Source organism: Ochotona curzoniae, unplaced genomic scaffold, assembly GCF_017591425.1.
Source record: "Ochotona curzoniae isolate NIBS_2020 unplaced genomic scaffold, NIBS_Ocur_1.0 contig_4895, whole genome shotgun sequence".
Classification (NCBI taxonomy): Eukaryota; Metazoa; Chordata; class Mammalia; order Lagomorpha; family Ochotonidae; genus Ochotona; species Ochotona curzoniae.
Window position 1 is genome coordinate 1004309 of NW_024466413.1, and position 27093 is coordinate 1031401.

Consider the following 27093-nt stretch of genomic DNA (forward strand, 5'->3'; position numbering starts at 1 on the left):
CTGGAGTCAGAACTAGGTGTGACCCTGACACATCCCAGACACCTGCTATGATGTCAAGATGTTGTGCTTAGGGAATATTCTAGAGTATTGGATAGCTGTATACCTGGGCGCCCAGTGGGAGCTAGCACTCTGCAGGGTCAGCCCTTGGTACCATAGCTGGGATCATGCTGTGGTTCAGGTTTGACCCAGTTTCCCGGTTTCCCAGCAGGATCTGAAATGTCACCTGCCAGAATGCTGGGACCTGGCCAGATTCTGTGAGCTGCTTTTCCTTCCTGCCTACTGTCCCTAGGGACAGGGTGATGGTGGGGGCTCAGTAGGAGTTGGCATAACTGTTGTGGGGTACAAGGTTCTTGTATGGAGGGATTGCCTTTGTGCTCCCCAGGCTGGCTGGTGGCATCCCAGTAGTTACAACATTGCATTAAAATCTCTCCTGAGCCCTGCAAGAGAGTGAGCCTTTGGTCTCCAATTAAAGCAACCACTGACAAAATTGTGTGGTATCTGCCTAACCTATGTTCCTAGTGGAACAGAGTACCCCTGGCACTGTGAATGCCTGCTGCACCTCCTCACCGGCTTCCTGAGAGTAGTTCCTTGGTTCTGAGTGGAAGCTACGCCTCCCGCCCCCAGGCAGCTACACTGCATAGGCAATGACTGTGAATACTACACTGGAGTCTGCTTTTACTGCCTAAAAGTCAGACATTCAAATCCGCTGCTAGGCAAGAAATGTATTTAGATAAAAAAAATATACTCCAGCTGCTGTGAAAGTTTGGAGACCTAGGGCAGATCATTACTGAAGCTAAAACACAAAAACAAGCAGATTCCACCTTTCTCCCAGTTTTCTCCAGCAGAAGGAATTGAAGAAAAAGGAGAGGAATGTGGCCAGGATCGTAACGGTCCTTGGCAGGCAGGTACCCCCAGTTCTCTGCCCCCAGTGGTCTTTGGCAGGCAGGTACCCCCAGTTCTCTGCCCCCAGTGGTCCTTGGCAGATAGGTACCCCCAGTTCTCTGCCCCCAGTGGTCCTTGGCAGATAGGTATCCCCAGTTCTCTGCCCCCAGTGGTCCTTGGCAGGCAGGTATCCCCAGTTCTCTGCCCCCAGTGGTCCTTGGCAGGCAGGTACCCCCAGTTCTCTGCCCTGATGTCTGTGGGAGCTTGTTATGGGGTTGGACCTGATCTCAGCCCTAGTCAAGGGGAAGTACCTCTGTGGATCACACAGTGTTTGGAGCACACATGCTATGTTCAAAACGTGCATGCTTTCCCAGGCTTCTGTGCTTCTCAGTAGAGAAGCTCTGGCATGTGCCTGCCCCCACGAGCCTCCCGAGGGTCATCCTTCAGGGTCTCAGATGAACATCACCACCCTCCTTCCATCATAGAGCTCCTGAGACTCCTACAGCTCTGTCTGCAAGTCAGTCGGAACCCCCAGCACAACATTCAGCTCTGTCCGTGGCTTCTCCAATGCCAGTGTGACTTAGGTCCTCTCTTAGGGACACTTTTCCTTAATGCAGTGTAATGGAGATGTAAAGCAGTAAAGGTATCATCCACTTGCAAGGTGAGTGTGGGCACAAGCAGGACTCCTTTCAGATGCCACACACTGTGCTGGGATCTGAGCTGTGCCCAGCACTCACCTGGTGCCAGTGGGAGAACACTGCCTGCCCTTCCCTGGGCTGGGGCCAGAGCTGTACATCATTGCTTCCTCCTGACCCAGACACCTGAGCTGCTGACTCCCTGCCCACAGGGGTGTCCATCCAGGCTGCCACTGCAGAGGGCAGGTTGCACTGGCTTGGTCTCTGGTGTCTTCCTCTGCCCTGCTCACTCTCGCTCTTCTCTTTGCACAGGTTTTGACCTCATGGACCTGTTCAGAGTGAAGGAAATCTTGGGGCCGAGAGAAAATGGAGCACAGAGTTCCTATGTCCGCATGGGGTCCTTCCCTGTGGTGCAGCGAACTGAGTGAGTGGTTGCTTCTCCTTCTTGCCCTGCCCTGGGGGCCGTGGGAGAGTCCTGGGGGAGGGTAGGCCAGGGGCCAGGCAGCCCCAGTTGCAAGCTCAGCATGGAGTCCAGTTTCAATCTGAGGTGCCTGAGGAGGTCTGAAATAAAGCAATACAACTGCTGATCTGAGGGCACAGCCAGCTTCTTAGCTGTCTTATCACCACGAACCTTATTGGCTCTGTGGTTCTGTGTTCTTCCTGGCATGTGTATTTGGCATTGCTCATTCATTCATACATGCAGTTTGGCTAGTGACTGACACCCGGCACCTGCTACACACAGCCTCTGCATGGTCCAGCACCACGTGAACTGTACAGTGAGTTTTAGCCAAAGCAGAGCTGACTTCAGTGTTGCCTGGGGATCTGGCCTTATAACAGGAAGTCGGTGTCCCTGATTCACTTCAGATGAATGTCCCTGCCCTGCAGCATGGCTGAGATGGTGGGAGTTGCCTCTTTAGTCAGGACTCCGATGATGCCAAATGAATATTCTTGCCTTGTCTTTTGCAAACCAAGATGACTTTGCAACATGCCTACTCTCCTTCATCTTAAAACTCATGGTTCCGAGTGTTCTTAAACAAGTGTCTGGTGGAAGAAAGGACCCAGATGAGCTCTCTCTGGTCTCTGCTCTGCCCACCAGACTCTCCACTCTGCCTCCTCTGCATGCCTCTGGAGCCTGCGAGGCCTCCCACCACCAAGACTGTGTCCATGCTCTTCCTTAGCCTGCTCTGTCCTTCTGAGAATGACTCAGTGTCTGCAATGGCTGGAACTGAACCAGTCCAAAGGCAGGAGTCAGGGGCTTCTTCCAGGTCTCCCATTTTGTGCTGCTTTTCCAGGCTCATTAGCATGGATCAGAAGTGGAGCAGTGCCCATATGAGATGCCAGTGCTGCTTTATCCATTACACCACAGCACTGGCCCCATCCCATGAACTCCTGTAATAACGTGTGTGTATGTGTGTGTGAGAGAGAGAGAGACAGAGACAGAGACACACAGAGAGAGAATGCATGTGTGTGCATTCATGTGGATGCACTAGGAGAAAGTGATTATAGTCAGAGGAAAATGGTCACTTTTCTTAGTATAGTGTCTTTGTGTTGTTCCATGGGTGGGTGGGTAAAGATGGTGTGTGTGGAATAGAACAATAGCATGGTTGGAATAGCAGGCTCCTGAGGGAAGAAGATATCAACAGTGAAATTCTCCAGTAGCTGCTGCCTTCTTCCCGCCTGGACAGTGACCCAGGGCATCCCTGATCCTAGGTGCTGTGGGCGAGGGGCTCTGCACCCACTGTCTGCTGGTGACCCTGACAGAGATGCTGGCTCTGAGCAGGATGTGCTCCCAGCTTGGATCTGCACATGGGGGTGGAGAGGGAGGGGAATGCAGAGTAGCCATCTGTGTCTACAGGCTACGCAGCCAGACCCCCGGTCCCTGTGGACCTGAGAAACCAAAGACTCGACAACCTCCCACTCCCTTCCTGGCTGTCTGGCCAGACAGATTCCGCCTCATCCGGGGGAGACGTTAGTGCCACATATGCTCCTTGGATGAACCCCAGCCCTCAAGTCCATCATGGTCATGTTCTGCAGAACTATGAAGTGCCTGACCAGGCCCTAGGTGCAAGTTTCCTCCCACTGAGTGCCCATGTTAGCCTGTAGAATCTGGGGACACTTCCCTTGTCTTCTGTAGCAGGGCAGGATACGGGCCGGGGTCCTGCTGTGCACAGGGCAGACAACATCACTGGTTTCTAGCTTGTTCCTCTGGGAGAAGTGCCCAGGCCCTACTGTGGGGGTGAGGAAGGGAATGCTTCTGTGTATAGAAGGCATGTGGCTGAGCACACACGTCTTCCTAATTTCAACCCTTGTGGCTGGCTTGCCATACTGCAGGGACTTCCTGGGGAGGGAGGCCAGCTTTCTTCCTTTACCTGGTACCTCCTCGGGGAAATCAAAGAGAGGACAGAAACCAGGGCCCCATGAGATAAGCAAGCAGGGACTGTGATGAGAGGGAGGAACAGGCTCAGGGACTGGCTGGGGATGTAGAAGTATGAGAGTCTTTGTTATGGGGACACAGGTAAACCCAGTATGAATGTGCCCTTCCCATGACTAGGAGAGATTGGGGGAGGGTGCGCTGTCCCAGGCCATGATGCCCTGTAGGGTGCTTGGGGGGAGAGAAGAGGGTACCCTGGCTTAGTTGACTCATGTGGCTGCAGCCAAGTAGCATGGATTACCAGGTGAGTTATGCTTTGCAGAAATTGACTTCCTGTGCTTCTGAACCCGGAAGCCCAGGACCAGCTGCTCCCAGCTGGATTCCTCTAACCTCTCCGGGGAGAGGCAGGAGACGCCCCTGTGGGGTCTCTTGTATAAGACACCAGTCCCTGTGCTGAGGTCCCCACCTGACCTGATCACCCCTTGAAGACCTCACCTTCCTATTCTCCCCTATTACTATGGGGCCAGGATCTCAGCCTAGGAGCTCCCAGGCAGAGGATGAGGGGTTTTGTTAAAAAGGGATGAGGCATAGAGCTGAAGGCTGGGTCCAGGGTAAATGGGCGTCTGGCACTGATTGGTGACCTCGTCCATCATGGGGCGGTAAGGTGACAGAAGTAGGTGCCCACCATGGGGTGTAGTTGAAGGAGCTGTGGGTGGTGGCAGGAGGACTGTCAAAGGGTTCTAGTGGTGATCTGCAGAGGATGATGTTGAAGTCCTGAAGAAGGCAGCCCAGGCTGGCCAGGAGAGTGGACTACAGCAATAACGAGAGAGGCCAAGCTGGCGGCACACAGTCATGAAGAGGATGTGTGGGCTCCTCTCATTGCCAAGCCTGAGGTTGTTTGCTCTCTGTTTCTGCAGGGATGTGTTCCCCCAGGGTTTGCCTGACGAGTACGCCTTTGTCACCACTTTGCGTTTTCGGAAGATGTCTCGGAAAGAGGACTGGTACGTCTGGCAGGTCATCGACCAGTATGGCATCCCTCAGGTATGGACAGTGTGACCTTGACTCTGCGGGCCCAGAGCTGCTCTCCTCCTCTTGGGGATGGCATCATCCATCATTTGGGTTTTCCTTCAGGAGGCTTAGTCCTGGTTCTGGGGAGGCTGTGTCTGGTAGAGGTGGAACATGGAGAAAGGACAGTGGTTGTCATATGACTGGATAGGTCTGAGTTCTCCCACCGACAAATCCAGTGCCAAGCACTCTGACAGGCAGGAGGAGACCTAACCAGGCAGGTAGTCACCAGCTCTGCTGTCTGTGACACCTGCTCTCCTGGCTTGCTGATAGGTACAGCCTCACGATAAACGGAAACTTCCTTTCCTCTCTTCCATTGTGTGTGTGGGCACTGTATGCGTGAGTTTATCTCTCTGAGTCTCACTTTTCTTCGCTGTAAAACAGAAAGCAGAGGGTCCCTGCCACAGATGGGGAGTGGGAGAATCAGGTGGAGTGGTATGTTGTGGGATAGAGTGGGTCCTTTCTTGGCATATACTTCAGTTTCTTCCTGAGTGAAGCTCTGAACCCCAACTTCACCCACCTCTGCTGAGTTTTGGTGTTCAGTGCCTGGAAAGTGCAGCTGTACAACCCTGTGAGAAAGGATATACCTGATCATCTAAGCCATCAGCACTAACTGCTGGTGTGCATTCAAGCCCTTTGCTCTCTGCCAACTCCACATCATGTGATCTCAGAGGTCATGGACCAAGCATATCCTTATTCTGTCCTGGAAATGGTTGACGTGACTCACCTTCTCCTGAGAGATACTGTCCCAATTTTCACTTGGGATTGTGGTGCAAAGAAAACATACTTGCGTGATTGCACTTGGGCACCCATCCTCCTGCACTTGCCTCCAAAATGGTGAGCTCTCCCTCTGGTGGTTAGTGCTTGCTTCTATCCTCCTGGCCTTTACTCATCAACACATATGAGCTCTTGGTTTGAGCTGGGATTTGCTCTGAATGCCTCACAGATCCCAACCCTGTAGGGCTTATGACAACCATCTGGGTCAGTTCTAACGGCAGCATCTTACTAAAGAGGTAGGTGAGCCACAGACAGGCTGCCTAGGTTTTCACAGGGAATGGGCCAGGAGGCGGGCTCCCATGTCTGTGCTTTAAACTGGATGCTCAGCTGGGTGCTGTTCTAAGCAGTCAACTTCTGGTATTGTGTCTTCTGTAACCTCCAGTGATTTGAGTCTTAACTCTCCACTTTCTCCAGGTCTGAGGCAGTAGGGCTGGGCACCTGCCATGACATTCCTGTGGAGGGAGCCCGCAACACCCCCTCAGTCTGAATCCTCATCTTTGATGGCCTTTGCAGAGTGGATGTCTTGGCTGCTTCCCACCTCCACTTCTGCCAGAATGAGCCAGGGGCTGGAGCACTGATGACCACTCAGACAGAGTCTGCCATGAGAAACCTAAGGCTTGTATTCCACAGGCACCTGACAGTCCAGTGTCATGGTTGATTGTCCTTCCCTGGAAATGTCAGGATGGCCCCTCGAAGCTGTGGGGACATGCTTGACAGACACAGACAGGATGGCTAAAGGCCAGTGAGGGGCCGTCTGTTAGCAGAGTGTCATTGTTATTCACAAGCCTGTCCAATCCATCAGTCATTCTAGGTCGGCAGATACTGATGTTCATCTGAAATCTCACTGGGTGTTCACAACCGCCCTTGAAAGCTGGCATCTTTCTTGCTTGTCATTTGAGCAATCTGCAGGACATTGTCTCAGCCAAGATAGGACAAACGGGCAGAAAGGAGGCTGACATAGCGGGAGCAGAGTATGGCATGTGTGTTGGCCTGGATGGGAGGAGAGGTATTCTGGCTTCTTAAAGGCCTTACAAGGGTAGGGACTTCTTATATGAAAATAGACCGGAGAGGTAGCTGGACTAGAAACAGAGCAATTGGCAGGCTCTGGTAGTAAACCAGGCAAGCGCTGATGGTGTCTCAGACAGGTAGTGATAGGGACATTGGAGGAGTTGCTGGATTCTAGATGTGCACACTTGACAGTAGAAACATGATGGCATGATAATCTGCTAATGCAGTTGAGCCATGCAGGACCTCCCCAGAGGCCACCCCAGCTCTGGCCTGCGAAGTATTGTCCCTTGCTCTGTGTCATACCAAAGATAGGAACCCAGAGGGACAACCACATGCTCAGGAAGCCGCAAGGTGGGCAAGGGTGAACTGTAGAAGACCCTGCTTGCTCAGAGTATGGCTGCATGAGAAACCTTCAGTTACTAGCTATGTGTTTTTCTGCTTTTTACTCTAACCATCATGTAGAAGTAGGCAATGTGATTGAAAATAAATCCCTAGGGTCCCCTTTGTTAAGTTGAGGCCGCATGGCTCCCCAAAGAGAGCAGATGGCTGGAGCTAGAAGCACAGTTCCTTACCTTTCATGACCATCTTCTGTGGCCTCTCCTTCATCTGCTCACTTTGTGGGGAACCCTGTGCTATGTGCTGTTCTAGCCCCTGCGGTGATGAGAGACCCCTGCTTCCACAGAAGGCACAGTAGGAGACACAGAAGGCAGCACACAGGTGAAAGGAAGAAATGAACAGATCATTTCATATGTAGATGCAGGGCTATGAAAACAGGTAAATCAGCAGGCCTGGGTTGTGGGAACACATGGGCAAGGCAGAGTCCAGTCCTGTGTGTGTCAGGGGAGGAGTCACAATGGTGAGGTGTGCGGGCCAGCTTGTGTGTCCTGTGATAACTCATGTGCAGGATGGTGCCTGTCCTATGTCAGGTACCATACATGTCCTACACAGGTAATTATACTTCAGTCCTCATGGCAATGCCGTAATGTTGGTACACCTGGTAAATTGCCTGCCTCAAGGTGACTTAGTAATAGGCCAGACCACAGTTTTTGGAGAGTGCTTGAGTGAAACCAGTGGGCTTAAAGGGGCTGGTGCCGAAAGAGGAGGCTGACTCCTCCTGGGTCAGAAAGAGCAGGAAACTGCCACTGAGACCGGGCAGGCCGGGCACACAGGTAGGATGCCAGGGTTTACTGGAGGTGGTACATTCTGAACTCACCAAGGGTGAAGTTCTTGGAGAGCTGAACTGTGGCACGTAGAGCAGCAAAAGCCCCTGAGGACCAAAGGGAAGCCAGAAGGGATGCAAGCAGTGAATGAATACCCTCCTCTCTCTACTGCTCTTCAGTCCCCACTATCAGGCCCTTCTTGCAGCCTAGAACCAACTAGAAGCCCAAGTCCTTTGTCTCTGGACACAGGGAAGGGCAGGGCCTGAGTGCCAGAGCAAACGAAGACCAATCCCACAAGACAGTGCCATCGCATAGTCCTTCTTTGTTAGCTCACCCAATGAGCCTTGTTTTGTACATGTTGTATGTCCCCTTCCTTCATGTCCTGGTAGAGCATGTATCTTGCCCAGTGTGGTACTCTGACACCTGGAAAGTTGCTTGTACACAGGAAGTTCAGGGAACACTGTACAGGAGATGAAGAAATAAGTACCTGTTGAATGTGTGGGTGATTCACTCTTAAAAAGCAAACCAAGTAAAACTTTGTGCCAGTTTGCCTTGTGCCATAGGCACAAGTTATCCCACAGTGACCCAGACAGATGTGTTTCCTGCCATCAGGGCGTTTTATTCTATTGAATTTTGAACTTTGTGCTTGAGACAGGTAGGCTAACCAGTGGGGAGGCAGACTGGCACCAGGAATCCAGCCTGAAGTTGAGTCTGGCTGTGCCAAGCCCAACCAGCACAGTTCCTTGCATTTTATGACCCAGGGTTCTAACACTACTGGGTCTGGTCAGTCTCCAAACTCCATTCTTTCTGCTCCATTGTCTTGTATGCACATGAAAGCTTTCAGACCCATGGAGCCCCTTGCAGATGTCTGAGTTCAGTTATGCCACTTAATCTAGGGCTTGGAGCAGCCCGCAAGTTAAATGGCTGAACATCGTTGAACTGAACAGGAGAGCAAAGCTCAGAGATAGGAAGTGAGTAGCCCAGGCCAGGCAGCAGCTGAAGCTGCTGGTAGAGTCACAGCTAGTGTCCGGTTAATCATGTTTGACTCTGAAATTTGCCTCCCATCAGCAACCCTAAACCCTCTTGTTCCATAAAGCTCAGAATGTTCTGTCCCCACTCCCCAGGTCTCCATCCGGCTAGATGGCGAGAACAAGGCTGTAGAGTACAATGCCGTGGGGGCCATGACGGATGCTGTAAGAGTGGTCTTCCGAGGTGCCCCAGTCAGCAACCTCTTTGACCGGGACTGGCACAAGATCGCCCTGGCCATCCAGGCCCAGAACGTCTCTCTGTACGTCGACTGTGCACTGGTGCAGACGCTGCCCATCGAGGAAAGGGAGAACATTGACATCCAGGGGAAGACTGTGGTGGGCAAGCGCCTCTATGACAGTGTGCCCATTGATGTGAGTTCTGGGGAGAGAGAGCTCAGAGCACTCCATGCCTATGCACCCCACTTGGTCAAGTAATGCCTTGATTGTCCTAAAAGGGAGGGCTAGGACCCAAACATCTGCCATTTCTTTCCCTTCCCATTTCCTGCTCCTGTGTCTGGGCCTCTGCCTCCACACAGAACCTACATCTGCAAATGCATATGCAGTTTTTATATGACACGTAATAGTTGCCCTGAGGTGGACATTTGGCCTGGTATGTGAAACATTGGTTAAGATGCCCATATCACCTCTCAGAGTACCTGGGTTCAAGTCCGATTCCAACTTCCTATTTTGTCCATCCTTGGATGCAACAGGTGATGGCTCAAGTAGTTGGGTTCCTGCCATCCACATCGGAGACTTGGATGTGTTCCTGGCTTCTGGCTTTAGCCTGGCCCAGCCCTGTGTAGCTGCTCTCGCTCCACCAGCCCATATGTTGGAGTTTTTACGTGTTCAGCTTCTAAGGGTCTGTGAGGGTGATAATGGAAGCATATTTGTAGCTCAGAAGTTCACTTGGACAACCATATGCAGATGCCTGGAGGCGGGATGTGGGGGGTGCTGAAGATGGAGGTGCCCTGACCTTCAGGGACTTGTTGCAATAGCATGCTTGAAGGGTGTTCTTAAACAGAACAGTGGTGACAAAGGACAGGGCGGCTGTGACCACATAGAGGACCTCAGAGCAGAGCAAAACGCCAGGCAGGCTGTGGTGTGTGCCCTGAGCCTCCCCAGCATGTGACAAGGATGTGTTCAGGGTCTCTCCGAGGTCCAACAGCAGAGCTCGGTGTAGGAAGGACCCCGGCAGGGGGCGGGAGGGGCTGGGGTGGAGGAAGCCTGCGGAGCCGTGGAGGTTTCTGGGCTCCCCTGGGACTGACGCTTTCTGCACGTGTCCTTTGCAGTTTGATCTGCAGCGGATCGTGATCTACTGTGACTCACGGCATGCAGAGCTGGAAACCTGCTGTGACATCCCGTCAGGCCCGGTGAGAAAGGACTGGCATGGGGTGGAAGAGGATGCGTATAGCTACTGTTGTGGGGTTAGAGCTTAGCAAAAGCAGCCAAGGCCCAGGCGAGGTGTGGCCTGCAGAGGAGCCCAAGGGCTATAGCTTGGTTCTGATTCCTGGCCAGAGTGTGTGGGCTGGTGAAGCCAAGTTGGGCAGGTCCCCTAGGGAGTGCTGCAGTGGGTGCCTTGGTCAGCACTGTGCTGGGTGCAGGCCATGATGAGTCCAGGTCCTGGGAAGTGGGGACCCAGAGCCTGTGGGTGCCTGGGTCAGCACTGTGCTGGGTACAGGCCATGATGAGCCCTGGTCCTGGGAAGTGGGGACCCAGAGCCTGTGGGTGCCTTGATCAGCACTGTGCTGGGTGCAGGCCATGATGAGCCCAGGTCCTGGGAAGTGGGGACCCAGAGCCTGTAGGATGTCCTGAAGGAGCATCTGCCACCAGTACTCTAAGGAGGGGGCGGCCACAGTGACCCGTGCTGGCCAGCACTGCAAGGAGGTAGAGATATAGACAGCTCGAGGGACCAATGTTGCCTCCCCTTCATCTTCCTGTTTTCAGGCTTTCCCCTCCTCAGCCTCTATTGCCCAACCCTCCTTCCAAGGCTTTCTGGAAAGACAGTGTTAGTCATTGCACGCTTCCTGGGACTGGTGGTTGAAGTCCACATTCATTGCCAGGATGGCCCTAGTGTGCTCATGTCAGGGCTCTCAGTGGACACAGATGCATAGTGATCACTGGGCATTCACCATCGGAGGGTGAGGGAAGGCAGGAAGGTGAAGAGGAGGGATAGAGGGAGTGAAAGAGAGGGTGAAGATAATTTAGTCTTCAGTGTCAAATGTCCATGAGACGCTGAGGCATGATCTTTCCCACAGTGTCTCATGTAATCTCTTGATGTTATGATGGTAGTGCCCTTGTCCCCATTCTGTAGAGGTGAACATGGAGGCTTGCAGTGTTAAGAGATTCCTTACAGGTGGCTGAGCTAGACACAGCAGTGCCTGGGGCCTGACTGCTCCAATGCCTTCACAAGCTAAGCCGCCCTCCCTCCCTGCCCACCATACCGTGCTCAGACAGCCCGAGGATTTCTAGGTCCCCTTTGCCTGCCTAGTCCCTTGAAGTGCCAGAGATCAAACACCAGCTGGGGAACAGCTGGGGCCTGACCTTTGCACTTTTCTTGCAGTGCCAGGTGACTGTGGTAACAGAGCCACCACCTCTGCCCCTGCAGCCTCCCACGCCTGGCAGTGAACAGATTGGATTTTTGAAGACCATCAACTGCTCCTGCCCACGTGGAGAGAAGGTACTGTCCAGTTATAGTACCTGTGACCATCACCCTAATCCCCAGGGCTGAGGCAGGCAGGGCTCAAGTGCAGGACCACTAAGTGAGAAGCTGAGTTTCCCATCATGCATCTGGCCTTTCTGGGTGAAATGGCGCAGGTGCATGAGGACTTTCAGCTCCAAGTGCTGCCCTTGTTCTTGATACTCACACCTAGCAGAATGGAGAGCCCCAGACTTGTTCCTCGTTGACATCTTTCTGGAGTTCTTCGTGTGTTTTTGAGAGTGTTCTGGCTCTTCCCAAGGGTAACTGAGTCCAAACTGACTTCATTGCAGAAGGAACATGGCAGTGAAGGTGGACTGGGGCCACTCTGCAGGAACAGACTCTTGTCTCTCCTGTCAGTCTCCTTGAATCAGCCACGCTGTACTGTCTCCAAGCCACGTTTGTGCAACTGTGTCTCAGTTCACAAAATGCCACGTTCTTGTGAACCCCGCCTTGGCCAATCCTTTGCTTACACGGAGTGGCTCTCTGTGTCTCTGAGCTCTGGTTCTGTCTCCATATGTAGTTGTAACTCAGGCTCTTCTCCGTTTGTGCAGTAGGATGTGTGAATACCTGTGTGCTGGGAACATTACTGTGGGTTATGCGAATGGGCCGACAGCCTTAGGCCCCTCGGCTGTTTAGCAGCCCCAGATCAGTGCAGTGAGAGTTCAAGTTAAGTAGAGAGGCTGCCGTTAACACATCTGAGTAGCAGGTTTCCCTTCTCTCTTGGCCTCTTGGCCTACAGACCCTCCCTACCTGAAAGCCAAGCCCTGCAGAGGACGGTGTCCACAGGGGCCCCATTGGATGTGTAGGGGAGAGCCAGGTCAATTATGCTGTGGCTGAGGCATTTCTGGGTGGGGGTGGGTGGATGAGCCAGGATATACACAAACAGTGGCTGGCTGAGGTAGGCCTTGGTTGGTCTGCTGACCCCGTTCTCATGTGTCCATGAAATAACAGCAGCAGCTGTCTAAACTCCAATCCTCTGGCTCCTTGTCTTAGTTAGGAAACCCCAATGAGAAGGGCGATGCACTCTGTGGTCTGCTTCCTGCTGCTGTGTATGCAAAGACTACACCAGGGAGCAGAGCCAAAACAAGCTCTGTCCAGGCCTGTGCCATGGTTGTCTCCCAACCAATGCTCCTGTGGTCTCTGGCAGAGACCCCAGGAGGGAAGGTGCTCCGGGGTCAGGCAAGTCTGTGCCTACCCTTTCCCATCCTCTTTCTGTTCTTCCACCTCTCTAGTGCACAGAACTGCTCCCGCGTGCTTTCTGGCCTCATCTCCCTCTGCTTTCTGGCTCCCATTGCCAGGACAGGAAGAACCTCTAACTCCTTGCAAGGGCTGGGTTCTTTCTTGCTTTTTGATGCTTGAATCTGGCTGGATCCCTTTTCCCCACCCCAGCTCCCTTTGCTGGCTCCTGCCTGTTCTGGCGCAACATCTGCAAAGAATGTCTTGGAGCACACTGCTTTCTCTCTCCTTCCCTCTCTCTTTCCATCACTCAGTCAATGCCTTTATTTTTAGCACCTGCTGTTTCAGAGACACTCCGTTCCTTCTCCATCCCTGTGCCCCAATCGGCTAGATCAGAGGTCACCTTGAGTTGAGTATATCCACCTGCTTGCCTTCTTAGGATGTTGACTTTTCAGTGACAGAGACTGAAAAATTCCTTTGTTTTCAGTGGCTGATGTATATATTTTGGTATAGAGAAGGCTGCCATGTAATGGCTGGATTGAGGACTAAGTAGGTCAGGGCATGAGAGGATGGGTGCGTGACTAAGTGGATGAACACATGGGAGGTATCTCCTAACTGATGGGGTAAGCTTCCTACTTGAGGTTGTCAATCACCTTACATGTTCTTGGTGTCACATTCAAGTTGGTGAGTCCAGGAACTCATGTTTCTGCTTAGTCATCATTCTGTTTCTGACTCCCAAGTGTGCTGTGCCTTCTTCTCTGTCTAGGGGTTTGAAGACAAATGGACCAAAGCTCTCAAAACACCTGCAGTTCCCCCTCTGGTTTGGGAGCCACAGGTAGCCAGCAAAGTGGCCTGCTGCTCCCTTCCCGTCAGTGAGGTCAGCATGGAAGAGCCTGGCATCCATCTCATTTTTCTCCAAAGTGCAGCTTAAGAGCCCTGGGAGTCTGGGAGTGTGAGAGTTCCCTCCTTGGAGACACAGCCCTGGCCACAGACCTCAGAGTCAGTGGTTTGACCCCTCAGTTCACTTTGTAAAGCCCCTTGGTTCTATGACAGTCAGTGGGCTACTGGCCATCTTTGTAAGCAAGCACCACCTCTGCTGGTGAGCGAGGGGCATGTGCAACGTGTCCTGATGGAAACGTGCATCCTCGTGTGTGCGGGTGACACCCATGATGCATCTGAAGCTTGATCTCAGGGAGCCTCAGCTGTTAGGGATAGGTTCGCAGGTTGACGGGTGAGCTGTTAGTGGTGGCTTCACAGGTGAGTACGTATGCTACTGCTTTTCAATAATGTCATATTTCCACAAGTAAAACTAGATGAATTGTGTTGCATTTTTTAGTATGATAATTTAAGAAAACTTCAAACACTTCATGGACAATGCATATTATGAGATACTGTGATTTTTAAAAGTTATTTATTTGGAAGGTGGTGTTAGACAACTTCCATCTACTGGTTCACTCCCTAAGTGATCATGATGGCCGGGTCAGGACCAGGGCAGAGCCGGGAGTCTTCAACTTTAATCATGTCTCTCACACAGCTGGCAGGGCTTGAGTACCATGACCATCTTCTCAGAGCTTCCAAGGTGCGTTGGCAGGGAGCTGGATTTGAAGTGGAGCAACTGGAACTCAAATTGGCCCTACCCTACCTGGGACGCTGATGTTGCAGCTTAATCTGATGTGTCACTGTGCTGGCCCTGGAAAAATTATACGTTGATGTCACATTTCTTGCATTATAGTTTACTTTTAATTTCCATGAACTTTCTGAAGTACTCTCACATTTCTATGCATCAACACATTGCACATTCCATTCTAAAATCTAGTTATGTGTGCTCTTTAATACATTTTAAAACTGAACAACTTTCTTGTGTAAGAGTAGATCTTGGTATGTTTTACAATTCAGTGAACAAGCAGCGATCTACATCATGGTTTTACACAATAAGGTGAAAATAGCCAATCCAGTATTTGATCCCAGGTGAAGGCTTGTTGGATTTGCTCTCCACCTGGGAGAGCTCTGAGTCATGCCCCAGGCTCCTCCACTTCTGATCCAGCTTCCTGCTGTTCTGCATGCCCTGAGAGACAGCAGGCAAGGGTTCAAGCACGCAGGAGACCTGGATGGAACTCTCAGCTTTGGTCTGATCCAGTCTTGGCTATTGCAGACATTTGGGAAGTGAACCAGTTGATGGGTGTTCTAACTGCCTTTCAAACAAATAAGTTTTTAAAAGTATGTATATATGGATGGGGTTAAAAGTGATACCATAACAAGTGTACTCCAAGTGGAATGATCAAATTGAATTCATTAATAAACCCACAGGCTAAGATACTTGCAATCTCTGGCTGCCTCCATTGGCCAATATCTGCCTGTCTCCCTGTTATACCAGCCTCTGTTAAACACCGTGGTGTGCTGATCATGTGCCACTTGTGGTTCTGGGCAGGGGCTTGGCTGCCTCAGGACGCCACGTCCAAGGCCCCCATGTAGGTCTGCCACCCAAGCACAAAGGTGCTTGGTGTCATTGGCCAATTCCCTTTTATGACTTCCACTAAGAACCTGGCTTTTGAGCACATGGGATAGATAACCAACCAGTGATGAGTGGAGTAGGAAAATCATGAAGACAGAGTCTGACTCATTGCCTTGTGTCTTTCTCCTTCCAGGGTGAAAAGGGCTCTGGAGGCCCTGTGGGACTCCCAGGTCTGAAGGTCAGTGTCCGTGACACAGGTGCTGGTCAACAGCTGGGTGTCCATGTCAGAAAGAGATTGTGTCTTCTAAGTTGCCATCCTGCCAGTCTCACATCCCCCATTTCTCAGTGTGTCAGTGTGAGGCAGGCAGGGAGCACTGCCCAGAGCCGGGCTCAGAGTTCATTGACTCTCACAGCCCTGGTCTCCTTGACTGGCTAGCTCTGCACATGTCCTTACAAGCATTGTAAAACCAACCAAGGGATGTGATACACACATAAAGTGTGAAATTCTTTACAAGTAAAACTTGCACACTCACTAACTACCCAAGCCAGGGTAGCCTGGGGGGACCTCTGTCCTCACCCTTGATCTGCTGGCTTCTCCAGCTTTGCAACATTGTGGAGTTTCAGGGTCTGTCTTCTCTCTGATCTCAGAAAACTGAGAGCTGGAGGGGTGTCAGGTGCCCACCGGGTGCCAGGTGGCTGGGTTTGACATCAGTATGGATGTGGTCTGTGAGGTATTCAGTGTGGTGAGGACACATGGAGATACCCAAGCCTCTGGCTTGTCCACTCCTTGCCTCCTTTACCTTCTATGCCCCCATAGAGCTCCCTGAGTCTTACTCTCCTCTCCCTAATTCTGCCAGACCTTTCCCTCCCTGACCTTTCTGTCTCCTTGCCTCCGCTGCTGCCCCCCTTGAGGACAGTCTTAGTTTTGTCACCTGTCAACACATTTATTACATACCTGCACAGGGTCAGGCACCACGGTCATCCCTAGGGCCGAAGGAGGATTCAGACAGGTCCCATCCTCCAACTCCTCAGGGTGTGGCAGCAGGCGGATTTGGGAGCAAATAGAATGAATTTCTTTCTGCCTGCTGCTTCCTCACCTGCCACTGGATTCCAGAGCTAGGGGCTGTGCACCTGTTATGTGCCAGGCTCCAGCAAGCTCTGTGTTTAAAGTCAGCTTGGTTGTGTCCACTGCTTTAGTGCAGGGGGCCAATTCTTGTTGAGTGAATAATACCACATCCGGTGCCAACTCCACAGGAGAGGCAGCATTTGTAAGATCGAGAGAGAGATGACATAGTGACCTACTGACCAATGCTACGTTTGGCTGGACATCCCCCTCCTGCTGGTCTTCTCTCTGCTCTTCTGTCCCTCTTCTCTCTCCCCTTTTCTTTCTTTTCTCTCCATTCTGACCCTGTGGACAGCTCCTTCTCCTCTTCTCCTCTGGACTGACATGACCAGGATGGGGAATCATAGGCATACACCATGTACTGTACTATCTTTCTCTGTTGCTCTCACATGGACACATGCACACACACACACGTTTCACACTTGCATACCCATATAGTCTCACAAACTCCCATCACCATCCCATTCACAAATGTATATGTATACTTGCATTGTTCACACACGTCTACTCTCATACACATCCATTCTCACACACTCACATATACATACACTCCCCTAACACTATCCACTTGCCATCACATTCACACATATACATACTTACATATCTCACACACATACTCCCATATGTGCATGCACATATGTCCCTTATCATACACACACAGTACCATATATATACATCCATACATTCACAACACCCACCCTTACGCTATCACACTCACACACATGCATTTCACACAAATATTCATATATTATCCCACATACTGTTACACTCACACATGCTGACAGGCGCATGCTTTCTCATATTCACATGTCTCACTCACACGTGTACCTGCCCATCAGACCCCTCCATAGTCAGTACGCTCCTTGTGAGGATGGAGATGGGAGTGGAGGGAAGTAAGATGGATGGAGCCCTGAGGATGAGAACAGAGACCTCGAGGGGAGAGGCCCTGCCTCGCTGGGTCCAGGATAAAGCTGGGCTGCCTGGGCCAGAGAAGGCAGGGGATGGGCATTCAGGATCCACGGGAACAGCATGCGTGAAGTATCCCTGTGTTCCTGGAGGATGAGGATGGGGAGATGGGAAGGATGAGGCTCATTTGCCCGAGCTGCCCTCAGTTTCTGGACTCCTGCTCTTGGGGAATGACATGGCTGCTTCCTTCCTCCCCACTGCTCTGTGGAAGTGCAGCCGGTCTGGCCATGGTGTCTGTGTGCAGGAGGAGCCCTGACTTGTGCTTGTCTCTGGTTTCAACCCTCAGGGGGATATGGGAGCCACTGGTCTGATGGGTGCTCCAGGGCCCAAGGGAGAGAAAGGAGATTCGGTGAGTAAAGCGTTGCTCTGGCCATAGCCGGACCCCAGGTCTGATGTGGGAGACTCAGGCCTCCATTGCTCCCCACTCCGATCATGCAGATGAGCAAGGATGGGCTGAATGCTGGTGGGTTCTGGCCATCGTGAGGCTCCCCTTTGTGGGTAGGAGGGATCCGCTGGACATGGCCCTGTGGCCTCTCAGCCTGGCCCTCATGCAGCCATGCTTCCCAGTCAGCAGCTGGGATGCCCAGTGCCCAGCTCCCACACCCATCCACTGGATGTTTGTGATGCCTTGCTCACCCGGGCCACTTTGCATGCTCATCCCCCCGCCGAAGTTGACACATCCCCTCCCACCATCATTCAGAGTTGACTCGTGTCTAATTCTCCAGGGTCTCTGATACCCACGTCATCAGCACATCCTCCACTCCCACACTGGGGCACACCCAGGCGACATCACATCATCATGACACATGGGCTAGCATGAATTCTGTTCATGAATCTTTCAAAAGAGGAGTGAACGCAGCTGATGTGGGGATCAGGAGAGAATTCCAGACAAGAGCAAGTCACAGGACATGGCCTCAGGAGCCAAAAAGTTGGGAATTGAATTCTGGTCTCACCGGCAGACATAACCTTTCTGTCATTGGTTTTCTCATCTGAACAGCAGGGTTGCAAAACACACCAACACCAACGCTGCACAATTGCATTTGAAGGTTGTGTGCGTTAATGCAAGCAAACACCATAGTGTTCCCAGAGTTCACACTATCACTGCTGTTCCGGTGACCTGGCCCTGTGGCAGCACCAGCCCCTACCTCCAGCATGGCACTGGGCAGGAAGTAGCTTTCAGGTGGACCTCGGTAGCTGTCCTTGGCTCCAGCTTTTATTAGTTGTGTGGGAAGAGGCCGTTCACCTCTCTGAACACTGTCGCTCTTCCTCATTGATGGCAGTGCTGGTTTTGGTGTGTGATCCTCGTGAGTTCCTTCTGGTTGTCAGTGCAGACAAGACACAGGCTCACGCACCCCCTGCGAGAGCCCCTTTGTCTGTATCCTTCCTGTTGGAGATGCCCCCTCCACCGGTCCAGCCTCATCTATTCTGACAATGAACTTGATGCAGTGTCGTCCCATCTCTGATGAAAATGACGCTGGCTTTTCAGACCTGAACAGCCTGTCGTTGAGGACATTGGATGGATGTGGCTGAGGCAGGACCTGAACCTGCTTCCATTTCTCTGAGCCCTGTGCTTCCTGCATTGTACGTGCCTACCCTCTGTGTATATGAAGACAGCACCTGTTGGCACCGAGTGACAGGGTGTGAACAGCTGGTGACATTGAGCAGTACTTGCCGCATGCCTGGCTCTGCCTGCCATACTCTGCAGGTCGACTGGGTACAAATCCTTTTGTCAGCGTGGAGAGCTGGGGCCTAGTGGAATGCTCGTCTTGCACACTACCCAGCTGAAACTCAGAAAAGTGGCTCTCAGGAAATCATGTGGGGAGCAGGAAGAACAGGAAATGCCAGGCCTGCTCTCCTCTTCCCTGCATTCCTGGAGACTTGCTTTCTGCTGCCTGCTGCCTGTAGTAGCTGGGCTCACAAGCAGGGCGACAAGGAGAGCCTGACCTGGGAGTTGGGAAGAGTCCCCCATCCCCAGCCAGCCAGCCAGCGAGCAGATGAGGGTGTGTTCTAGAACCCCAATTCTGGAGGTTGCCTGTGGCAGACTTGCCCTCATTGTTGCCTGCCAGGTGCCATGTGGCACTTAAAATAATAACAAGTGAAATAAGAGAGAGAGGGGAAAAAAGGACCAGCAGGGCTCCACAATAGTTTTGGACTTACCAGAAAAAGAATCAGCATTTGATGAAGAAAAATGCAGAAGGTGAGCAGACTCTTAGATGTGGAGGACCATAGGTGCGCTGAAGTGTACAAAATTTAAATTAAAGATGGGACACGGCGGGGAGCAGAACATATCCCCAAGAAATAATGGCTGAGGATTGCTGAAGACTCAATGAAAAGCAGTAACTGCAGAATCAAGATACTCAGTAAGCTCCAATTGGATAAGCAGCAAGAAGCCCACACTTAGAAATGTCACCCTAAAAATGAGAGCAAAGAGAAAGCTTTGAAAGCATCAAGGGAGCAAAACGAGCCTTCACGTTGAAGAGCACCCCCAGTAAGATTAACAGTCACCCAGTTATCTGCCAACTGGCCATCTGTGGTAATGGAGACCAGAGTGCAATAGGAAACTAAATTCTCAGTAGTGATCATGGCAATGCATTGTTGGATAGTTAACAACATGGCCTGTAATGTTATGAAGTAGCGGCTCAACAAAGGGAGGAGGGGGATGGAGCAAAAAAGGAAGTGTGTCTTCGTAACTCTGGAGTAGATCCTGACAAATTAAAACATGTATGGCAAGCCCTAGAGCAAAAAGGACAGAGAAAGCAACATTAAGGAAATTGTTAAATAGAAAATAGTTGAATCACAAGAGAGTAATAAATGGGCCAATAAAAATAATTAAGAGAGATAAAGGGGAAAGAGTGAAATCATAGGTAGCTCATTATGTGAATGCCAACATTAAAATGTGAATGTGTTAAATGAATTAAATGTAGAGACTTTCAGGCAGGATGCCAGAGCAGGATCTGGTATATCCTGTCCATAGGAGACACTATTGATTCAAACATACACAGTGGTCCAAAGTCAAAGGATGGAAAATGTGTGTTCTGAAAACAGCAAAGAAACCCAGAGTGGCATCCCAGCATCAGACAGCGATGCTTCTAACCAAAACCTGGGGTGGAGAAAGAGATGGATTTGACTGTGATGACTGCTTCATGACTCCATAAAATATGCTAAGACCTACTGAGTTGCTCCTTCTAGGTTGGTGATTCTGCACAATGAAACTTGTATTACAATAAGGCTGTTGTGGAAACAATAGCTTCACCTAAGGAAAGAGTCAATGGGAAGGCACCTGTCCCTTCCACAGTCAGGGCAGACCCTGCCAGGAGGGGCTCTGAAGTAACCTCTGCTTTGTTTTCCTTCTTCCAGGGCAGGGGACCTTTTGTCCAAGGAGAAAAGGGAGAAAAGGTAAGCCTCTCCCATTGGCCAAACCCCCCACCCTCTCAGGGAACAGAACAGGGACTGACGTCTGGGGAAGGGGAGTGTGCCACTGGGTACAAGTATTGGACAGGTCTCCTGGGCCGAGTGCCCGGTCCTGCTGGCACAGACAGGACTGTTGTGAGGGGGTTGCCCTGCATGCTCTGCAGAGGTGAAGGTGATGTGTAGCAAGTGGTTGGGAAGCTGTGTCTTGGGCTGTTCCTAAAAGGAGGGGAAGCTGTGGGGTTGACTGAATCGCTGTTCCTGCTGCAGCTGGGGATACTGAGATGTGGAGGAGGTGTACCCATGGCCGCAGGATGCAGGAACTGCTGGGAATACAGCCTCCCTCCTCAGCACGCCCAGCATGTGCCCCTTCTCAGCTGCTCCTTGCTTTCACATCCACCCATATGGACCCCCTACCACCCTCTGCTCCTTTCCAAGTATTGAGACAAAAGGGAGGCAGCCCGAGGGCCACTCACAGCCTAGGTGCTGGAGGTGTGGGGAAAGGGAGATCATGGATCCCGCATCTCTGCTGGTGTCGTCTGGCCTGCTTTGGGGCAGTTGGCAGAGGAGCAGGCAGAGGACCAAGAGGGGATGGCTCTCTCGGGGACGTCAATGGTCCCTTGGTTTTCCATCGTAAACACCCTTTGGATGGCAGAGTCTACAGGATCAGCCCTCAAAAAGCAGTAACCCAGAGGGGTCTCCAGAAAGTAGCCATTAGCCCGTCTGTCGGGGTGGACCACGTCACAGCCTGGAGCTTATTCCGGTTCTCCCACATGGATGCTGGGCCACCGGCCGCTGCTTTTGCCAGGCCATTGGCTGGAAGCTGGATCAGAACTGCAGCAGTGTGCACATATTGTCTCTGCAGCTCCAGCACTGCGGACAGTGGCTTTACCTGCCCCACAACTCTACTTTTGATCATTTCTTTGGCCAGTTCTGTGCTCCTCCCCAAACTTGCTGCTGGTGCCTGGAGAAATTGAGGATGCTCAAAACCCATGTCACTCCTAGGAATTAATTTATTTTATAAGAAAACTGTACTGTGCAGCTTCCGTGCCAGTAAATAGACATTATATGTGCTTGTACATATCAAACTTCCAAGATGTATTTATGGTATTTGTTTTTAGTTTTGGGTTTCTTTCTCTTGCTTGTGGCCGGTTAATGAGAATCCTTTATCTCAGGTTCTCTGACTGTGTGCTAATGTGCATTATCCATGCTTATCGAGTTGGATAACTGATTGAGGGTCTTCTATTTTTTTTTTTTTACAATAAGTAATGGATTTGGGGGGACCTTAGTTTAGCTGCTGTGTGCCCCCAAACAACCTTGTAGGCTGAGAGCAAATGCTGAGGGGCCATAGGTACCTTTATGCCCTGTCCATGGTGCTAGAGGACACTGGCCAATGGAGATGTGGGCTCTGACACTCAGGGGCTCACCAAGTCTCGTGGACCAGTGGTGAGTTAAAGGAGGATTAGATTATGAGCACTGGACATGTGTGATGGTTGGCCCAAGAGGGCAGGGGAGGCTGGTGGTCTCTGCAGAGACCGTGGACACAGATTAGCCAGACTTTGGCTCAGCCACTAAGCAGCTGCGTGACCTTCAGGACCCGTTGTCGGCACCCTTTAACCTTTGTTTTTCCTCATCTATAATTCGGCAAATACTCCTCTAGCAGTTCTCATCTCAAGATTGCTGCCAGGATTAAGTGAGCTAATGGAACTAGATGACTTATATTTGTAAAGGAAGTGCTCATAGATGTTAAGTGTAATTATGATTATCATTACAGCAGCAGCGCACTTCATTACTCTGCATCGAATGATGTCTTCTGTGCTCTCAGCCTTAACGAGGTCTCACCCCGAGAGGCAGCCTGCAGCTGTGACATGTCAGAGTTCTCCTGTGGCTTTCCAAGCCCTGGGTAGCCTGCAGAGTGCTGCTCCCACGAGTGATCCAGGTGGACAAGCAGAGAGACCCTTTGCATCTAAGATGATAGTGCCTCGCAGATAAAAGCAGCAGCATCATGGATTTTTGTTGCTGAAGAGTTGAGCTGCTGGGAGACGGCCTGCCTAGATCTTTGGGGTGCTAACGGTGGAACATGGCACAGGTGTTTAGCCACCTAGGCACCCAGAGCAGGACTCGAGCTCCTGGTTTCTGGGCCTGTAGAATGTTCTTGTCTGAACCGAGGAATGTCTCAAACTTGAGCCAACATCCAGATTTGCCAGAGGACTAGTTAAAACAACTCTGGATCCCATTCCCAAAGTTCTGTTCCAATAGCACTTGCCTTTCTGACAAGGCCCCACGTGTTGCTGCCACTGCTGGCTCAGGAGCTGTACTTTGAGCACCACTGTCAGAGGCCAGCTCCAGCTGAGTTCTGAGCTCGAGAAGGGTGCGTGGAGTCGGCGATAAGACAAGACACACACTGACACTTGGTGCCCTCTTGCTCAAGAAGCTGTCCTTTCTGTTTACTCAGACACATCACAAGTCTCTGCACAATTGTTTGATTGTTCTGCTTTTACTTCATGACTAAGTGGGTGTGCACAGATGTTTGATTATTATTTATTTCATGGTCAGCCAGGTGCTCTTAAAGATAGTTGTGTAAGTTACTATAATCAGTTTCTTTAAAGCAAGCCGTTATTCATTCTTCAGAAGTGGCCATTAGGTGACAGCCAGAACTCCAAGGCCAAGGCACAGATGGTTGCCTACTAATCAGTAAAACATTCCTACTACATCTTATTTTTACAACTTATCTATCACTTAGTGGGGGGAATACAACAAAAGAGAAAAAACATAAAGATCTAAGACAAAAAATTTCAAACATTAAATTCCCCTACAACTGCAGGCTCTACAACTTCATAAACAAACAATAATCAAAAGTATATCTCTATGATGTTGATAAAATCGCCCTCTAATTAAAAAATTATGAAAGCAGCTAAAACAACTACATTTTCTGTGCTCTAAAGAGTTGCAAGGACAGGCTAACCTGTAAGGTCACAGTAACTGTATTTTTTGCCATAGCAGTTTCTGCTCATACTCCCATCACTTCCATTACTTTGTAAAATTCTTACCAAGGTGTTTCCCTGAAGGCATGCTGCATGTCTGGGCCAGATTTCAGGGCAGTGGGTAGGCACACAATAAGGTGTCCAGAAGTGGCATGGCTTAATTGTACTCCTGTGTGTAGTTAAAGGCCCACTCACCAGAACATTGTTGATAACATTAACTCTCAAGCTCACGTTGGTTGCCAAAGCCATCTCACAGGAGCAAACAACAATGCCTCAATGGATTACAGAATACTTAGCGGGGTGCTTGAGTGTCCGTACACAAAGGGGGGGTGAAACTGAATCAAGGTGGTCAGAGATATCCCTTGGGCCCTGCCAAGCAGGGGAGCTGTTCTCTTAACACCTTTGTGCCATCTCCACCTACTGCACGGACCCCAGCAGACCACTGTACAGAGAACCCCAAAACTCCCCAGAAGGAGATAATGGTGTTTCCTGCCAAGTGAATGACACCGGCGTTGTCCCTCCGGCAATGCCGCAGTGAGTCTGCCGGCATTTTGAAAGGATCCCTGGTGTTAATGACCCATTGGAGCAGGAGAACCAGCTATGCTTTTCTCTGCATCCTGCCTGCGCAGGCAACAGCATGGTTAACTAGGGCTCTGGATATGGGCCAGTGAGTGTGTGTGGCTCATTTCCTCCTAGGTGATGCCCTCCTGTGGGATTCCAAATGGAGCCATGGAGTGTCTGTAGGAGAGAGGGAGGGGAAGGCAGGGAGGGCAGAGAGGCCAGAGTGGGGACATGAAGTGAGCTTACATACCGAGTCACAGTTGCCTGCCTGTGCTTGGGGCAGGCCGTGCTTCTCTTCCAAGCCCTCTTTTTGACCTTCTGCAGGGAATGCCACATGTGGTATCTGCTGTTGTCCTCTGAGCACCTTGAGTGTGGAGGTTCTGTGTGCAGGTGACATGGAGAAGCTTGGATGGTCTACCTGAAATGACGAGGCTGATGCGTGAATTGGATTTTGCCGACGTGGGTCTCTGGGGCTGCAATTACTGCCTTCTCCCCAGAGGATACCCAAGCTGCAGGCATCGCCTATTGTGCAGCACAGCCTTGGCTACGGCTTCCTGCCCTATATCTCTCCCCTCCTCCACCCTCCAGCAGCACTGCCCTTATGCTTGACTCAGGCTGGTCTCTTTCTCTTCCTCTAGGGTTCCCTGGGTCTGCCTGGACCCCCCGGGAGAGACGGCAGCAAAGGCATGAAAGTGAGTCCTGTTCCTGGAGCTCCAGCACTGTTTGGGGCCTCCTGGTCAGAGCCCCAGGCAGCTGTTGCTATGGCCAGGCCTGGGCTGGAGCGTCTCCTCTGTCCCAGGATCTTCCCAGGTCCCTGGAGCTCAGCCCAGCTGTTGCCATCTGGGTGTGTCTCCTGAGTATAGTGGGAAGCAGACTGACCAGCAGTCTTCTTAGCCCCAATGTCTGGATGTGGGACCTACCCTTGCAGGGTGAGGCATCTGCCAAGTTCCCGGTCCCGAGCTACAGGAGCTGGATGAATCCCCAGTAGTATCCTGCTGCAGAATGCCTGGCTAGCCTCACACCTTGAATTGACACATGCTTCAGAAACCCAAGGGCTCCATCACAGCCCTTCCGCCCTGGAGGAAAGGGGCTCTTCCTCTCCACTGAGAACTCAAACAGAAGTGAGTCTGGCTGCTCCACCTCACTGTCCCCTCCAGCCAGGCATGATCAGGTGCTATTGTAGGAACCTGTCTGGGAACCCCCCACACATCTGCAGCCCATGAATCCCCAGGCTCTGGGCTCTCAGTGCCCAGGTGGCAGCATCCTGGTCAGCATCACCAGGATGCCACTGCTGGGCTTCTCCCATGCTATGGGCAGGTTCAGTTCTGTTTGTCCCCAGCAGGGAGCAGGAGCTGGAGTTAACACAGAGTGCTGTGATGGCATGGAGAATAGCCAAGGGGAGCCAGGGACCCTTCACCTCAGCTGAGTGTTGAGCTGCAGGGGCCTGGTGCCTGGGGCTGCCTAGACCTGTCTTCTGCTAGCTCTGACCTGGTGCTGTTTTGTGTGTGCAGGGCGAGCCAGGACAACTCGGGGAGCCGGGCCTGCCTGGAGAGGTGGGCATGCGGGTAAGTGCTGCTTGACACTGCTCGATGTCTCCAAGACAAGTTCCAGTGTGCAGCTGTGCACATCTAGACATCTCTGTGCAATTCTTCCTAAATCCATGGAAAATGCATCATGTCATACTTGGCCACTTATCCTTTGCACATAAAGAGAGATTGGAGACACTATTGCTCATCAATACAGGAATGCACCACCTATTCTCTTAAACTACACTTGATGTTCTGTGAGAAGGATGTGTCGTAATTTATATAGCCTCCCTCTGATGGATGCACCTGGGAACAGTTTCTAATCTCGGTTCTGTTAAAATCAGCAAGGTGATAAATATGTGCATATGGGTATGTACTGTGTTTTGGTTATGGCAACAAGATGGACGTGGAAGTCGCGAGAGTTTTGATTGAAATGTTTGCTTCTGTTTAGGTAGAACGTGCTGGCGTCCTCCATGGCAGGATTCATGCTGTGGGGAGCAGAGGAGCCCCAGGCTCTAGAATCTCAGTTTTCACCAGGCTGAACCCATGGCAAAGTGTGGGTGACAGGCCCCAGGAGTTTCCTCCTGTTATGGAGGCTGTGAGCGTGTCCAGGCCCGATCACATGGAGGCTGAGGGGCAGGGACCGTGAGCAGGAGGACTTGTTACTGCTGCTCTGCTGGTGGCCCAGGGCACATACTCTTGAATCTCAGCAATCTGGCTGTGGCCAGGGCTCCATAGGTGCTCTCCATAGAGCAGAGCCACAGAGGCCAATAATGGCCCAGGAGACGTGGGGTGGGAAGCTTGGGCTGGGAGTGACAGAGGTGCCTTGCCTTTTTCCCGCATCCTCATCCTTGTACCTGTGTCACTCTGCAGGGACCCCAAGGACTGCCTGGAGTCCCTGGACCTCCGGGACACGTTGGAGCGCCTGTAAGTGGAAGCAGTGGTGTGAGAAGGGCCCTGACCACCTGCCCCAAAGTCAGGGGCGGCTCCCTGCTCTCTCACTGCACCTCTGCAATGAGTCCCTGTTGGGTAATTCCCCGATGTGGAGGAAGTGCTGGTCTTTCCTGTTAGACTAGAAACTCTCAAGTGCTGCCGTGTGTGAGAGCAGCCTGGAGAATGGATCTAAACATGACTTCCTGGGACCACATTCCCAGATGCTGCAGCAGAGGAGAGCCCGGGGATGTGCATTTGCAGCAGGACCCTGGGAGTGGCTGACACTTGCCCACTGCCTGTCCAACCCTCTTCTCCTGGAGTCTGTTGTGGCCTCAGCCCT

At 51.6% G+C, this 27093-nt stretch overlaps 1 protein-coding gene across 1 annotated transcript in view; it reads left to right on the forward strand.

Moving 5' to 3' along the window:
• COL22A1 (collagen type XXII alpha 1 chain) overlaps positions 1 to 27093 on the forward strand; it is a 199795-nt gene that overhangs the window by 39210 nt on the left and 133492 nt on the right. The window contains exons 5-15 of the mRNA XM_040988507.1: positions 1830 to 1941; positions 4806 to 4929; positions 9023 to 9298; positions 10216 to 10296; positions 11487 to 11603; positions 15446 to 15490; positions 17628 to 17690; positions 20699 to 20737; positions 24933 to 24986; positions 25806 to 25859; positions 26694 to 26747. Coding sequence (XP_040844441.1) covers positions 1830 to 1941; positions 4806 to 4929; positions 9023 to 9298; positions 10216 to 10296; positions 11487 to 11603; positions 15446 to 15490; positions 17628 to 17690; positions 20699 to 20737; positions 24933 to 24986; positions 25806 to 25859; positions 26694 to 26747 — 1019 coding nt within the window. The remainder of the gene's footprint in view (positions 1 to 1829; positions 1942 to 4805; positions 4930 to 9022; positions 9299 to 10215; positions 10297 to 11486; positions 11604 to 15445; positions 15491 to 17627; positions 17691 to 20698; positions 20738 to 24932; positions 24987 to 25805; positions 25860 to 26693; positions 26748 to 27093) is intronic.